The sequence below is a fragment of the Pomacea canaliculata genome, linkage group LG6, assembly GCF_003073045.1.
Source record: "Pomacea canaliculata isolate SZHN2017 linkage group LG6, ASM307304v1, whole genome shotgun sequence".
Taxonomy (NCBI): domain Eukaryota; kingdom Metazoa; phylum Mollusca; class Gastropoda; order Architaenioglossa; family Ampullariidae; genus Pomacea; species Pomacea canaliculata.
Window position 1 is genome coordinate 28,109,509 of NC_037595.1, and position 17,483 is coordinate 28,126,991.

General features: G+C 37.5%; 1 protein-coding gene across 1 annotated transcript; it reads right to left on the minus strand.

Moving 5' to 3' along the window:
* Positions 1 to 1,144: 1,144 nt before the first annotated feature.
* Positions 1,145 to 17,224, minus strand: LOC112566172 (S-adenosylmethionine decarboxylase proenzyme-like). The gene is made up of 12 exons (XM_025242165.1): positions 17,072 to 17,224; positions 15,134 to 15,220; positions 13,965 to 14,091; positions 11,978 to 12,052; positions 11,623 to 11,650; positions 11,336 to 11,378; positions 9,310 to 9,364; positions 8,631 to 8,711; positions 8,209 to 8,301; positions 7,632 to 7,706; positions 7,424 to 7,504; positions 1,145 to 7,295 (listed from the first exon to the last, which is right to left on the minus strand). The coding sequence occupies exons 1-12, from the start codon at positions 17,182 to 17,184 to the stop codon at positions 7,131 to 7,133; spliced, it is 1,023 nt and encodes a 340-aa protein (XP_025097950.1). The 5' UTR covers positions 17,185 to 17,224; the 3' UTR covers positions 1,145 to 7,130.
* Between the last annotated feature and the right edge of the window lie 259 nt (positions 17,225 to 17,483).

The following is a 17,483-nucleotide window of genomic DNA, read 5'->3' on the forward strand; positions in this document are numbered from 1 at the left end:
GTGGGGTGGCTGCAACCCTCTCGAGTTGGAACAGCGAAAGCGCTTGGAAAACTCTCTTTGTCCTGATGCACCAGGACGGAACGGTGGTCTTCATGTCTTGGGTACGATGAACCACTTACAGGTCGTTGCTCTAACATCTAGTAGCTGCAAGCACTTTCATTCAGACTTTGCTTAAGTCCGTGCTTGAAAGTGTGCTGGTTGCCATGAACTTCACCGAAAGAAGTTCAAATATGACCTGCTTATGTAGTTGGTAATTGTGGTGGCTGTTCTCAGTAACTGTTTGCAAGGCTCCACCCGCGTCTGCACCCCACAACCAACTCCACCCACCCTTGGTATGTCCCCGACCTGTTCAACGCTGGCCTTGCTGATTGTTGATTACTCTTCATGTTCTCGATGGATCAGCGACACCGATGACGAACACTGCTCATCTATTTTATTTGAACCCGAGTGATGGATCAAGTAAAAGGAATGTCTGCTTGTAAAAGTTATTGATCATATTTCGGTGAACTTCGTCGTGACCTCTCGTTCTCTGGAATCGGAGCAGCGCGTGCCCAGCAGGCGAACACCGAGAAGAATCGATCCGCTAGCACCAGACAGGCAGCCCGGGAAAACTTGGTCAGGAACACACCGGGGACTGAACAGCCTGACCCCTAGCATCTACCAGGTCAAGCATGCACATCCAAGGCACCTCCCGCACATCTTGTGTAGAGATCGAACAGCCAGGGAGGTGTATGGGTCTCGTGGTTACAAGATTTACATCACAGTTAATTCCACACACAGTAACAACTGCATATTTTATACTCGCATTATACATATATGTATATCGTTAGTACACGTGGATAAAAATTAGTTATAATAACGGATCATGACCCTGGTTGCTACCAGCAACTATAAGGCTACAGAACAGGCCTCGTTTCGCTATTGTGAAAATTCTCGACACAAGTTACTGCAACACGGGTTTGTCGAGATGTAGAACCCTTATTAACTAGGAAATTCATCCCAAAGGCACGAGTATGGTGTTCACCTTTCTCCTAGACCGGTTTGTGAGCGACCACTCACCACCAACCAAACTTTACTGGTCACAATAAGACTACCTCATTTATTCACTGATATTTTCATTCAACACACAAAATGTCAACACTGGTGTAATACACAGCTGTTTAATGATGTAATCATCTTCGATACACTTGGTTTCTGGACAGGTAAATAAACATTTGGTGCTGTAAAATTATAAAAATTTAACTGCATTAGAAACTGAAACAAATGTTTTACATTTTGCGCGGTCACTGGGGAAAAAATTTGCTCTTGCTGCCCCTCCTCTTCCAAAATGTATTTGGCCTTAATTGTAATTCTTACACCACTTGCGATATTCTCCACTTAAGTAGTTTTTTCAGAAGTTAATTTAAACAAATGTCATGTCTTAGTAGGCTCTGTAACTTAAATTCACTAATTTGGGGGAAGGGGAAATGAACACCAAATGCAGTTGAGGATGAGGATCATAGAGAAATACATATCTTGCATGAGAAAGAATCAAGCCTAAGATGAAATAGCAATGCACAAGCTAATTCTTTTTTTTTTTTTTACACTGACGATTGTTCGCCCAATGCAGACAAAATGTCATGGTTAGGAACACTTAAATACTTTAAAGATAAAAGAGGAAGTCGGGGGAACAGGAAGGAACCACAAGCCACCCCTTTAAAAGAAAAAAAGGCTTGCCATATAGGTCAATGGAGATTAATTTATGGAAAACATCCCATCAAAAGGTCAGATTTTACTTTGCCTGTGTTGTATCATGGTTAAAAAAATGTGATAGTGTTTGAGCATTAATAATAATAACAAAATTGCTGGCACTAAATGTGGGATTTTCATGCAAATTTTTCTTTTTTGATTGAAATGTTTTGCTATTTACTGCAAATAATTAGTACACGCAGAACATCTTGTATCCATGTTTACCCCTATTTCAACAAGCCGTTAAAATGGTCTGCAGATCTATTAAACACTAAGACCTCAACTGTGGTCCTCAAAAAGTGTACAGAATTCTGGTCCACCACTGTATAAAAATAACAAGAATGAATACAATGAAATGTATACAGACAGATTTGCAGCTAACATATCTTTGTGCTTCTTAAAACCTCCATAATGTTCAAGTTGGTAAAGATGAAAAAATACAAAAAAGATGTGACCATAACCAATATTGGAAAGAAATGACTAGAGCTGACTGCTTTGGCAGCACATATTTTAAAGCTAGAAAATAAAAAAATACCATAAAAGCACATTAAATGTAAAAATAAAAAAACATTCAACATCCAACAAGAGAAGTTTTTTTTCCAGTTGACATGCAAAAGTCTGTCTCCACCTTTGTTAACACACAAAAATTACGTTTAAAAAAAAACAACTGGCATGATGCATAGTGAAGGGCTTGCTGGTGGACATTTAACAATCTGTCCCCTTTTGCCATTTTTTTTTAAAAAGATTGACCTGGAAACCTTCAGACAATGCACAATTCTGAAAGACGTTCATTTGAGTGAACCTGAGGCACAATTTCTTAAAAATGCCATTTGCCGAATGTGAGAGTGCATTTGGAAGAATAAAATTTGAAAAAAATAGGACAAAACTGTAGACAGATGAAGTACGACAGTTTTTCCCAGAGGGGTTAGGGCTAAAAGCACTAATAGATGGATACACTTCTCATTATCAACTATCAGCAAACTCTCCAGGCACAACACACAAATGCAAAATTCTGATATTAGGTTAACTTACCACAATTTCTGGTGGCTCAAGTAAAAACACACCTGGTGTTTAGGTGGATTGAAAGTGCACCTGTGGTTGCACTTTCTGAATTTCCAGCAAGTACTCATGACTACGTCAGTAAACAGCAATATATTCTATTATTTTTAATGTTTTTTAAAATATTCTACAAATTAAGCTGTGCTACAATAATGATCAGTAATTAGACAAGGGACATGATCAAAATACAATACAGGTGAATCTTAAAGGACTGATTTTAATTCATTAAAAAAAAAAAAAAAAAAAACTGGGTGCTTGTAGATTGTGCTGAGGGTGATAGTAAAGAAGAAATGTGTTTGCAAGTCCTTGACTAAACACCAGACTGGCCATGCGTTTTCTTTGAATTTTTCTAGATCTTTCCATCATCCAACACTTTAAAGAAGTTTCATAAATAAAGTAACCAAGGAAAATAGAAAGGAGGGGAAAGGAAAAGGTATTGATAGGAAAGAGGTAGGGGAGGGAAGTGATGCAGGCACAATAATTCAGTCCCTTTACAATGTGCGTCATGCCATTAACAGGTAGATCAAGTAACAATCTTCAGAAACAAGCCATCTCCCATAAGGAAGATACAACAATGTGTATGTAATCACCGCCACCTGTCTCACATGTGCATTGCAAAAAAGCTAGGAATACATTTGGCAAATCGTTTTTAAATATTAACCCTAGTTTGCAAGTGTCATTAATTTTGCTTCACTTGCCATACAGGATCTCTGGGCTCCACGGTCAAACAAATGTACCACAGGGTGATTAGCAAGATGAAGGATGATGAAGACTATTTCACCATGCATTGTGGTTCTTGCATGTTAGCAAATACTGTCTTTCATCTTTTAACTGGTTTTCTCAATCCCCTTGCTGTTTATGGCAGTAGTACAAGTATTTATTTATTGTTGACAAACGTGAATAAAACAGGTTCTTATGAAAATCACCGCTTCCAAGATTTTTATTTTTTGGAAAGTGCTATTTTCAAATCAGTGAATTGTTGTCTGATTTTAGGTCATATCAATTACAGTACAAATATGTTGACTAGTATATGGTACTCAGGCACTTAAAAATAACATCTTTCAAAGGCATCACACTGTACATTAAAGAGTACTAATCTTTATAAAAAAAAAAAAACTTCCTGAACTGGTATCCTAATCCTGGCAGAAAGTTACAGAAACCTTCTGATAATATAAGCAAAAAGACAGTTCATGATGGCAGATCACAAAGAAAAATCACTGATCAATCACTAGGAAGCCACAAATTGTAAAAATGGATGATACAACTTCAGTGTCTTTCTTGATGCATACAGCTGCACAGTTTGATGTCAGACATGTTAGCTGCTGTCTTTAAACAATTTATCTCCTATAGCTGTTCATATGCTTTTTCTTTCAAATATTCACTGTTGTATTTTGTTCTGATGGTTCAGTCTTGACCACACTGACCTCACAAAAGTTTGATGTAAATAGCGTCAATACAAATGTCCAAAGAAAACCCACTGAACTTGCCTTAAAAATTTTGTACAATAACCAAAGCAAATTGTTAGATTTCTTAGAATATGCAGCTTAACATGCTGATTACAAGATCCGTGTAAACTTGTACAGATAATGGTATAGCGAAATACCTCTTAAGCAAGCAGTCTTGCGACTGAATATTATGGCTGATTATCACCAATACTTCTTGACCTTTCTACTATGCTCAAAAGGTGAAGTATTTAATAATGGTCTGTTTTTCTAGGATACGTTTACTTATATAAAAGAGTAAGTTCAAAGGATTACAGCCTGGTTACTAAACAATCAAAATATGCGACAGCAAGAAGACACACAAAAAAAAAAAAAAAAAAGTGTAAAAACTTGTAGGGTTGTGATTGGGGAAGGGTGGGGAGACAATAAAGACTCAGAAATAGAATTCAAAGATGTTAAACAAAAGAGAAAATAGACCATAAAAATCAAAACCAAATGGCACTTACAGACCTTCCTCCATGTTATACCTCTTGTGTTAGGCACAAACCATGTGCTTGCATGTACAATGTGTGTATATGTTAATTCACCTCCTCTCATGCTTGTTAAGTGTATGGATTAAGTGTAAGTATGGATGCATGCTAAAAGCTGAAGCTATTACAGCTCCAACAGCAGCTGGAAATTGTCCCATTTGGTAAATAGTGATTACCCCAAGACTTGAACAAACTTTGTTGCACAGCTCTCCCACTTTCATCGTACGAAAACCTAGATGACTATGGTCACAATTTGTATCAGACGTAACAGCGACGCCAGAATATCACAGGCTCTGAGGCCTGGCTTTAGCACATACTCACAGTGCACATGTCCAGTACATGCGTCCCAAACCAGCTTCAGCTCCAGAGGTCTTACAGTCAACAGAGTAATATGTGAAACTGAATTCTCATACTTTGTAACAACCCCAAAAGATGGGGGAGAAGAATACTGAATTCTGTAACAACTTATGCAAGGAGCCATAGGACAATGCCAGCATGAAAATAAAGTCCATTTTGCTAGGCAACTTGTTTTTAGAAAGAAGATTAAAAGTCTCAGAATTTAGCAGCAAAAGGGCAAGACTAGCCTCTTTATTTGGAGCTCAAGCAAATGTTTGTCGTGAGTACTGTGCAATTCTCACAGGGAGAAAGCCTCTTACTGCTGTGTGTGTTAAAAGCAGTATAAAAAGGGTTCTGACAAACTCAAGAAAAAAAAAAAAAAAGACATTGCGACCTCAAGAAGCACTTCACAAAACTTCTATAACCACTAAAATCAAGCTGAAAACATGCCAAGCAAACAACAGAGAATACCTGCTATGGTCACTAGCAACCGAACAGGTTTTTTGTTTGGTTTCTTGACTGGAAATCTGAAGCATTCCATTGTGCGAACAGGAACTATGGCATTATTCATCCTGGTTAATCTAGCACACACTATTCTCTGGGCCCTTGCACTAATAAACCACCAGAATAAACAAGTCTTTTGAAAGTTAAAGCCATAGGAAGTGGCAAACTACTGTGATATCATACAAAAATGATAAAATTTAGAAAACTGCCATGTAGCCATCTGGTTTAACTAAAGAGACGGTGTGCAATACAATGTAAAGGGCAAATGCCGGCCTTTTCTTCAAACATCCCACTCTGAGCTGACTGATGAAAAAAAAAAAAAAAAAGCTAAAATCATTCACTGAATTTCCCTAGTTATAGTTCACATCATAATTAAAATTACTCTAAACTTTTTTTCCATTGCAAGATATGGCCAATATTTCTTATGGTAATAAAACTTTATCAAAAAGGAAATAGCCACATATACGGTACCATTTTCACAATTTGCATACAATGAAATCTGCCTGCACATTTTAGCATCTTGTATGCACGTTATATATATACATGGTCCCAGAACCTCTAGATAGCTAGAACAGATTGTTTACAAATTTATATATTTGCACCCTAAGAATGAACGCTTTTAAGCAAATAGCAATAACAGAGAAGTAAAGGAATAGTAGGACATCAAGGAATACATCATCTATGGCTTAATTCGAGTATCCTCATACTCTAGGTTTCAGGGGACCATACATTGCTGGACTACCAACTAAAGAGTGCCCAATTCCATACAGCGACCATTCTCTTTATATCTTACCAAAGCACATGGCAGTCTCCGTTAATTTATATGGAACTAATTTTTTTCTCATAAGTTTCCAATGATGAAATGTGGTAGTGTACTTATTTTATGACATAAAAGCCTATAAGGAATCTATGCCAGTGAAAGCTACACAACACCTAAAACTTTAAAAGCAAAATAGAGTGCACAAAGGTATGACAACATTTCCAGGCAGAAAAGAACTCTGTTCTTCCCACAAGTTTCACCTGATGGAAGTGGTTAGCCAAGTCTACCCTCAAAATGCTTCTTGATGCCCATGCCTTCAGTTGTGACATAGCACAACAGCTTTCCCATGACTGGATGTTTAAATCTCAACCAAATGATGGCTGAAATTACTAGGCTCAAACCCTTCTGTAACCTGCCTGATCATATTAACTAGGTTTCCGAACGATGTAGCAACACATAACTTTATGCTTTTTTCTGCCTTTCCTAGACTTCCACAAAAACACAGACAAGGGCACACGACAAGACAAAGAACAAACTACGAGCAACATAGGATCTACAAAGCGCTGACGGGCGACCCTGCCAGGCTGGGTCACATGGGGTGTGCAGAAAGGTCTCGAGGGCTTGCATGGCAAAACAGCAGCAGGAGAATGTCGTAGGGGTAAACAACGTGCCACGCCATGTGGCAAAGACAAGAAACGCTGACACTTCTGCTGCCAGTGATGCCAGAAAAATGCAGGCAAGCCCCCATGTGAGACCCCTGCACTCCTTCCCCTAAATGATGGGGCGGGAGTACTGGGTGCCCTCCGATAACTTGGTGTAGTGGGTGTAAGTAAGAGTGTAGTTCTTAAAGCAGCAGAACTGGTGGTCCCGACGACGATACCCTTTCATTGTATGCTGGTTCTCAAGAGTCTTGTAAGTGTCTCGAGCAATGGATGCCTGCAAATGAAGAGGAGCAAAATAAACAACAGGACATCACGGGAAAAATAGGAAGTGGGGGAGATATCGTGCAAACACGAGATGTTAACCAAGGTACAGCAAATAAACTGAAATTATATGATACAGACCTTGTTGGCAAAGATCGTCATCAAAAACTTGCCAGGCCTGAATACATCCAGAACCTTGTCAATCAGTTCATGGTAAGATTCCTGCAGAAAAGACATGATATTAATCCCAGACTAAACAAGATAGATGAAATGCTATCAGAAAGATAACAGTAGGTTACGCAAATAGTTGTGAAGAAATTCTGAACGTGATATGGATACATAAATTTACCTGGGGTACGTTGCTCTCAAAGCTGACATAGCTGCAGTGTGGCTCAGGAGTCACATGGATAGTGATGTAGTAACCCTGTTGCACAGAGCAAATAATAATAAAAAAAAACTAATTAAACTTGCACCTGCAGTTATTATGTATCTTACTGGTACGGGATAGGCAGTACCCCACAGGTTACTTATCTAAATCTCTCATACAACCCCCCTTTCACCCAAAACTGTATGAGATGTGGCAGATATTAAACAGACACCCCCAAGCAGCATGTTTCCACAACCATATTTCTCTACAACTCAGCTAATCATGTTTTTCCACTAAACATTTGAAATCACAACTCAAATGTTTCTTCTGCTATTCCTTCTATTCTAAAAAGCCAATAGCTTCATTTAAAGGCATCCATCCATCAAAATATTATGTCCGACCTAGGGTTAAAACGGTATCCTTGCTGTCTAATGTACAACATGCAAATGTATTCCACTGTGTACTATAATTCTTCTAAAGAAGATAAAACTTCAGAGATGACAGCAGCTACAAGTGGAAACCACATTATCATTAACATCAAAAACTTTCGCCAACTTACACCAGGAAGCAGGCCATTCATGGAATAACCACATGGGTCAAACAGGAAGTCATCAATCTTTATGCCTGGAATGATGTCCGCAATACCAGATTTCTGCAACCACAAGTCTGTTTTGGTCAATTTAAAATTGGGCACTATTTCTCTGGGAGGTAAGAGGCATCAAACTAGAAAATACTAAAAATGTGCACGTTACACAAATTTACTTCTTAAAGTCATTGTACTAAACCTTTGTTTGCCTTTAATATCCATAAAAAGATTTCCTAAAAGTGTTCACATAAATATTAGCAAAAATGGTCACCTACAAAATTTCAAGATTTGTACAAACTATTGTATAAACTATTAAGTCCTCCGTCTCTCTTACGCATCACCTAATTATCAAGGCTTCCACTCTGCAGTTAAAGGAAACAAAAAAAAAAAATCACCTGTGAGGCTTCTTCGCCTGATTTGCATTCTTCTTGAGTGAAGATGCGCATTTTGTCTGGACACATGTCCCACATGAGAAGCTGTAAATGTATAAGGGAAAGTCTCATCAAAATTGCTCTCGATATCAAAAACTCATGCTTGTTTAAAAAAAAAAAAAAAAGGCAGAACAAGAACCACCAACATTTTAGTCCAGTCTTCATTGAAATTGACTGTCAAGATTAGTTTGTTACTCATAATTTTTCTTGGTCCTCATTCAATTGTACTAACAAATGAAAGAGGAATTGTGGTGTCAATTTGTTATGCTTCACCACAGTGTTTCCTAAAATGAACAAATGTACATTTTTAAGCATAAAAACCAAATGTTTTTGGTTATACTTATTACTTCTAATCGCATCATGGCAACATTCACACCATGTAATCAGCAAATGTTTTTAGTTCTGACATGCCACACCCCATAGCGTACTTTTCGTCCAAAAAATCATAGAAGTCAGAGGCCATTACAAGTCTACTTTCTCCCTTCCAAAAATGCAGCTGTTGATTTGTTTTGACCTTACACGATTCTTTACCACTTTAGCTTCCACTATTTTGACCCCTAAACTAGTGGCAGATCATGCTGGCAACAAGACAAAATAAAATAAAAATGGCAAAAAATTCAATGGAAAAAAAAAATTGTAATACCTCGAAAGTTTGATCTGGGTGAGTGACACCTTCATCTTCTAAAGTGTAGAGGTACCTGTGAGATTGAAACATGTCAGAAATAAACAGTGGAAATTATGCAAAGGAAAGATATTATAATACAACAATAATTTAGGAACCATGCAACAAAAATTTAATTTTTAAAAGCCACCCCCACCCACTTATCCACCGGGGCTGAATTTCATATCATGCTATAACTTACAGCAAGGACCATCATTAGTAAGATGTGTCGTAAGATGCAGTCCCCTACAGGCATTTTTAAAAAATGATCATATTGCATGTAACAACCGTAGTGATGGTGATATTAATTATGATTAAGATGACAATCTCCTTTTAAAGACAAGAAAAGATCCGAGAAACTGTAGTTTTGCAGAGTCAACATAAAATTCAACCTATAATAATAAAAATGATTTACATTTTACATGCATGAAAGCGTGATTTACAGCTGAGCTGCAAACGTAAGACTACCTTAAAGTACATGCTGAAATCTCAAGTAAAAGAAAACCAGCATCCCTGTTCCAAACCCTAACAACAGAAAGTCACCCTACAGGCTCAATTCAACCGGCCTCAATTACCAGTAATATGAGGCTAGGTAATTCATTTGCACCAACACCTTTCAGCCAAATCCATTTTCACACCATATCTTAATGTGTAAATAAGCTGTGACATCTTCCTCCCAGTGAAGGCTGATATATATCCTCAAATGGCATAAGCACTGAAGGGAAAGGGAGAGGTTGTTGGCATAAAACTGTTTACACCACTACACCGATGCATCCACATGCACTAAGTGTTACTGACCACTAAGTTATAATTTCATGAAGTGATCATCTCATGCCAATGATGCCATTTAGCAGCATCCTCCAAAACTCTAAAGATGGACTAATGAACAGTATTTGCAGACTTTAGCAGAAACTGTATACTTGACCATTTGGTAATGTATTTCATAAAAGACATACACACAAGACTGAGAATGGCACAAGATGATTCTGCTCTTTGGCATGCCTTCTGTCTTTTGCATGTCACCGCCTCTTTGGCAGACTATAAATCAAAGAAAACAAAACTCATTTGGCGGTAAGTAAAATTTATAATCTACCCTCCCAAAGACTCTTCCTTGATGGTGCCGTCCCACATGTAATTGCCAGTCTGCAGAGATAATTTTCACATCTCAAAATTTAATAATTGTCTTTTCCCAAGAAATTAAAATCCTTGAAAATAGTATGACCCAACTAAAGAATACTAACAATGTTTAGCAGGCTACCTTTAATAGGCTGAGTGCTTTACCACTTTAGCATGCTATTTTTTTTCTGCCTGCAGCATCTGTTTACAGGGCTGGCTGCCTTACCCCGATATAGCCCTAGTTGCTGGCTCCATGTAAAACACCAATTCCACATCCCCTACATCCACATTTACAAGTTATTTTCCATCCATCAGGTTATAGAACACAGAATCCCATTTACTGATGTGGAAACAAATTTCTTCTTTTAAAACTGCATCAGGCTTATGGCTGGAAAATTCTCCCTACCTGATCTAGAAGGTAAAAATGGTGACTAAGGGACATAGGACCCTAGATTCTGTTCACTGCTCTCATGACCAATATGATCTACAACTTTTTGTCACTTAAAGATCAGAATTATATGAAAATAATGACCACCTTTAGGTAGACACTAATGTATCCTGAAAAAATGTTTGTAGTTTTCGGAAAGAAGTATAATTAAGAATATTCTTTCGCTATGCTCAATTCTAAATCATGAATCATTTCTCACAACCACAGAACTGACACAGCAACATGCCGAAACGTACGCTGCCCAGACTATCTCATGTCGACTTGTACAGTAATTCTACACACAAATATAATTGCGAATGATTTGCTTGAAATATGCACAGGTAAGCATTAGTTCAAAAATGCACTGTCATAATGTGAGATGACCAAACAAAATGAGAGAAAATAGTCATAAACATCATGATCATTAGTGTAATTCTTCAAAATAAAAGATAAGAAATATCTTACCAACAGTCTCCATTGATGCGTCCTAAAGTGTATGCTGATCCATCTGAAAGAATAGAATAACTGCGGTCACAAAATGAATAACTCGTTTTAGTGGGTAATAGATTAGAGAAAACTACAGTGGTTCTTTTAGTAGACCAAAAATGGAATCTAAATAACAGCAAGACCAAAAAAGAATGGTGGGCAACCAAAATCTTTGTTGTTTTTCATAACTGACTACAAAACACCTATTTAATGAACTTGAACAGACACAAAAAATTATTCAAATAAATAATGAGCTTTGTACTTACTTGGGAATATTTTGTCCAGCTGCTGCACCTTTTAAAAAAAAAAGTCAACATCATAATTTAGTAGTCTGTCAACAACAACTCAAGCTTAACATCTAAGCAGTTAACTGTTTAACTGTGTGACAGAAAGGAATGTGCAGAACATATTCTGATGAACAGCAACAGTTACTTGCTGTAGGCTATTAATACAAAAATTCTAACAGTTAAAAACAGAATGTGCATAATCCATGTGAAGGGTAAATCTAGCAGTGCCTATCTTGCCATACATGTGTGCAGTGACTTGAAAGCACAAGCAAACTGTATGATAAACCTTGGAACCATAAACCTAACACTGCTATTTAACTGACCAAAAGCTTACCTCGTTTTCAAAATTCTGATGAACACAATGTTGCAATTCGGGACGAGAGAAATTCTTCCTTGAAAAGAAGATATCCTACAAGACACAAATTTAAAGTTAATAGTATATATATATAAACCATAATAATAAGTAACAAGAAAGACATACTACATACAGAAAATATGAGCTATAAACAAAGACAGGGTTCCCAGGGATCTGGGATGGTGCCAAGTAAGGATCTTTAATGCATTTGTAAGGACCTAAGTGACAGTCATCAATGCTCAAGTTTTTCTCATGTACGGTCGGAAAGAGGTATTATTTATGAATCTTTGGTCTTCTCTATGTTCAGAAATAAATGTATTGCTATTCTAGTAATAAATAATCAAAGAGTTAATTTTGACGCCTCTCTGCCATGTTTTGCATCATCAAGAAGACAAAGAAATATGGCAATCTGTCAAGACTAAATTCTTGCGAAACATAAGTTCTCGTCGCAAACAAGACTTGGCAATCGTGTGATTAAAATAGCAGCAAGGCGAAAGAATCGTCTGTATTTTGTGCCAAAGTCGACTCCGAATATAAATTTGTGGTAATATTTTATCGATATAAAGACTTGTAACAGTCACAGAGAAAAATGTAAGGACGTGAGGAATTGTAAGGACCTCATGGCAAATATAAGGACTTATAAGGCATTACAGAGAAAATTCTCTACGTAAGGACTCTGCAAACCCTGAAAGAAGCCAATCCAAAATATCAGCTCAAAAGCGGTTATAGTGGCACAAAAAAAAAAAATGCTGAAAAAGATCAATGTAAAATGCAGGATAATTTGGGCTAGTTAAAACATTTTCTGCTAGCAACACGCATGCTTTTAATGCACAAAAAAAAAGGATAAGTACTTAAGATGCCATACCTGTAGTGCCAATTAAGATATCAAGTGTAATAAAACTATAAAATGCACCAAGTTGTTGGCAATCATCTCCACTCCTACTTATCCCCAATTTCAGCAGTGAAAAACTCATCTATTTTATTTGCCAACAAACAAGCACCTGCTAAAACAGTTGAGACCAAACAAAGTCAGTTTTCATAACAGCATGCAAGTTTTTTTAACTTATAACTGCCGACAATGTGCAAAAGGCTTGTTTTAGGGCACAACAAACAGAAGCAAGCACAAATGAGCATCTATTTCAACATTCAACACTTGAATAAGAGGAGCTGAAATGGGGGAAAAAAAATGAGTTAGCATTAAGAGTGGAAAATGTGCTCTCCCGCCAAAAAAAATAAACCCCCAGACTATTCTGTCTTCTAGAAGCCAGTTTATGAATGCTTCATTTGACGTATAATGGATGAGGTTGCCACTGCAGATAAACGCTGCCCTTCATCCTACAGGCATTACAACCACCAACACATAAATTAAAGATAAAGAAAGAAAGAGAACCCTTGTGCTATGCATCTGCAAATGTTTTAAGACAAAAATCCAGCCAAGGCAACACAGCAATCGGGTGAAAACTGAATAATCCACACAAAATAGGTATTTTTCACTATTAAGCATGGATGGGAAACATCAACCGAAGGAAGTTTAGCTGCTGTAATTAACAAGCACTTCTTTCCTTCAGTTTAATCTATGCCCTTAAAGTATTTTTCTTGCAAGAAAAGATTCTTGTGGACTGAAACGAGGAAGTGTTATGGTAACTATCAGATGTAGGTTAGGTCAAATATAAGTTGGCTTTTTTTCGTTTTGTTTACAGACTAATAAGACACGACATAAACATTTATTATAACTTAACCTGTTTAGAATGCCTTGCCTAAAGTGCCAAAAAGAAAAAAAACACTCTACTGCTTCAGTCTTTACAGATGCTCCCCAGCAAAGAAACAAGTAACCCTCTCCAAAAAAAACAAAAAAAATACAAAGTTGACCGTCCTACTACATGACAGTTCAGATTCTTCTTGTTTTCCCAATAGTTTACATGCTCACAAAAAACATTTTTATGGAAAAATAGAAAAGGCCACTTACAACCACTTTGTCAAAGCCAACTTTCTTTTTGACCAAATCCAGTAGGTAGTCCACAGCAGATAGAAGTGTTGTTGTTCCACACGTCTTCAGGATAAAGCGATCCTTTGTCACAAACATACTGCTTTCGCTGGAAAAGTGAATCCAAAGCCAAGACAAAAAAGGTAAAATGGGCGTCATAGATTGGGATACTTCATAAAAGCTTCTTTTTAAAACTGTTATTAAGAGATCATTTTCAACACATTTGATGCACAGTTGGCCCTCTGTGAAATCAACTGCGAATTAAAACTAGTTGGAAAAAAATTCCAGAAAGCCCTAAAATCAAAACCTACATTTTACAGACCCTCTCCTGCATTTGTTGCTGGCATCTATTATGCAGTTAGACCTTAAGCCTATGCTTGGTGTTTGCACTGAACACTTGATGTTTCTTTTCTTGCTACTGCTCCAAATAATAAAGGAAAACAACAGTTAGTAATGTGGAGCAGTAAAGTGTATGTAATCTGCAATCACTAAGTCATTTTAAATGAAAGATTTAAACATTTGTTGATTCTGGCATACACTGAGGAGCCTAGAATCAATTTCCAGAGGATACCCAGGGAAACTGTAGAGACTAACATCTCTTTTTCCCTTACCTCAGTAAAAAGCAATTCACTGCTCAAGTTTGCTGATGCTATCAATTACAAAGTACTTGGATGCACACATGCAGGAAATAAAACAAAGACAAGGAAATGACAGCTTGATAAATCACAATCAAGTGACTGCGAAATGATACAAATTTTATGAAACAAAGCATATAAAACAACTACATTTAAAATGCACTAAACCTATCCTGTTCTCTTGCCAACATTTTGCCAGTCACCTTTGCATTTAATTTTGGTTTGGCAAGTTATTTCTGTAAATAAGAGCGTGGTCTGGTGGCACACCTGCTAGTGCCTGTAGTGAGGACTGATTGTCCTCGGTTTAGATCTTGTCTCAAGCACTTTTTCTTTTTTTTTTCCTTCTGCAAGTGGCACCTGGTTACAGAGCTGGCCACTTAACCATGATTTACTCAGTTGTTTGCTTGTCAAGACAGAAATAAACTTCCTCAGTTTCTGGATGATCACAGACCCTTGACTAATGAAGAAACATAAAGACAATTTCAATGTGACAGTGTGGTGGTTAAATTTACTTACCTAAGCACATATGCATCCATGTCTTTATTGGAGGTAACACTGATGATTTCACAGCGAACCACACGCAGAAGTTTCACCCACTCTGATCTGCAAACATGTCAGTTATAAAGGGAAAAATCTTAGCAAAACTTCAATACTGTTGAAATCTTAGAACATAAATGCACTTGCTAGTAAAAACTATATTTGTGTCATGACCAGCCATTATATATCTAAGAACTGACAGATTCTTGCATTTATGTGCTGTCCTTACTTCATAAAAAGAAAATGAATTGTATTTTAAACCTTCCTGTACAGTTCCCACCCATAAATGCAAGTATCTTTATAGGTACAGCTCAACTGTTTCACTACACCTGTATTGAATGAATTATGGTAACATATCACTATTTAACTAAATACTAAATGAAATATTTGAGCTTTTTCTTGTTGCAGTTCTTAAAACTTGTGCTATACTTAATGCTGACTATTGTCAAAAACTTAAAATGTAGCAATCACATTCACCACTTCTACAGCCATGCCTGACAAGCCTAGCCAGTCTATTACTGCATCAGAGAATTCATGATTTTTTTAATGGCATTCTGAACTGTCCCCATGGCGTTAATTACTCTCAACATAAGCACTCTAACAATAATAGCACATTTCATTCACACAACATGTCTTAACATTGGACAGAACAATATTTAAACAAGCATTCTAGTTCTGACAATGCAGCCACACTGAAAACAGGATCATCAAAACCACAACCCTGCCAGTAGGAATGACATCCAAGCTAAGCCAGGTTGGAGTACAAGTGATGCTAAGCTAAATTATCATTCACAAAGAACTATAAATTTAAGCTCTGCTATTAATTACTAAATATTATTTATTTCTCTGCTTCCTCTTTCCCTCTCTCAAAGTTTCTGAAGATGTAAAAAAAAAATGTGAGACAAGTCTTCATTACTAATATCTCTGAAGACTCTATACTATCTTACAAGTGTTGTAAAATAGGCGTTAATTGTACCTCAAAAAAAAAAAAAAAAAATATGCAAAAGCCGCCTGCAACTGGAAGTAACACGCAATTCAGTGCATAAACATGTATACCTTCCATGGGACATTGAACAACGCAAAATAAATTGGGGCGCCAATCAGATTGGTGACAATGAAAAGAAATACTTTGTGTGTGTTGGTTTTTTTTGTTTTTTTGCAATTTATGTCCACGTTAATTAACATTCACCACTCCAGTGCGCATAAAAAGGTAAAACTTGAAGTAAAGGAAAACGACTCATATACTTCATATCCACCGTGTTCGTCAGCTTTAATGCAAAATGAGGTAAACCCTGAGACCTATTTAATTGAAAATCGATATATATCCGTTAGGATTGATAACGGGATCGGGGTAGCCTTGACCTCAGCTCATTGAGGCTCATCTGAGGGAATGTCCGTACACGCAGCACGAACAGCGAGGCCGAGCCGATTAAAAGTGCATTTTATTTACAGTGGATGTTTTTCTTGCCATGCCTCACTAACGAAACGAAGTTGCATGAAGATCAGTTTGTACATGCGGTTGGTAAAGGTGAAACAGGGAGAGACGAGAAACACCCTGGGTATCGCAGAATGAAGACAACGAGCCGCGAGTGAGGAGCGCAGCATGTGACAGCCAAAATTCCCCTGCACGTGTACTCGGCATAAGAGCCGCAGGTATCCCTTCATCACGACGATGTTTCTACACTTTAATCCTCCTACCGTGTTATTTTTTATTTACTCTATTTTTGAAGCTGAAATAATTAAAAATGACTACTCATCGAAAAAAAAGAACACTCATGGAAAATTACCGCAAGCTCAAAAAAAAAAAAAAAAATCATCGCAAACGGCGATTTGCCGGCGATGGTTTGCCTGATAAAGGATGCAATAAAACAATCGAATTTTGTTTCGTATTTAGCGAAACTAAAAATATTGACTTGCCTATCGATGGTTCGCAGATCCCGATCGGTGCCATCGTTAGAAGCGAACCAAACTTCCAACAATTTTTCTGCGCCTTCGAAGAAATGTTGCTGGGATTGCACTGTCGCCATCATCCTGGCTCCGTGTAGTCCACACGACTGCGAGTAGCGTACGCGCGCCAGGATAATATGTGTGGCGCGCACCGGCCGATTCCTCCGCCGCTAACATAGTTCTCCGCGCCGTCAGCGCGGAAATGACTCCGGCGATCTATATTGCATGAGTTGTTTGTTAGAAAAGTTGGTGATATTTTATTTGAGATGCTTGCGTGTTTGTGTTGTGAAGTAATGGTAAAAATGTTTGTGAGTTGACCTTTGAGAAAAGGTTACAGACTGTGTAGTGCATGCACCTGTCGATTGGCAATCGATACACACAC

What these genes read in the sequence shown, in the direction of transcription:
- LOC112566172 (XM_025242165.1), bottom strand. Translation starts at nt 17,184, where the DNA reads ATGATGGCGACAGTGCAATCCCAGCAACATTTCTTCGAAGGCGCAGAA. An exon ending in CGCATCAATGGAGACTGTTG is followed by an intron (nt 9,365 to 11,335) that starts GTAAGATATTTC and finishes TCAATCTCACAG; the next exon opens with GTACCTCTACACTTTAGAAG. An exon ending in ACCCAGATCAAACTTTCGAG is followed by an intron (nt 8,712 to 9,309) that starts GTATTACAATTT and finishes ATACATTTACAG; the next exon opens with CTTCTCATGTGGGACATGTG.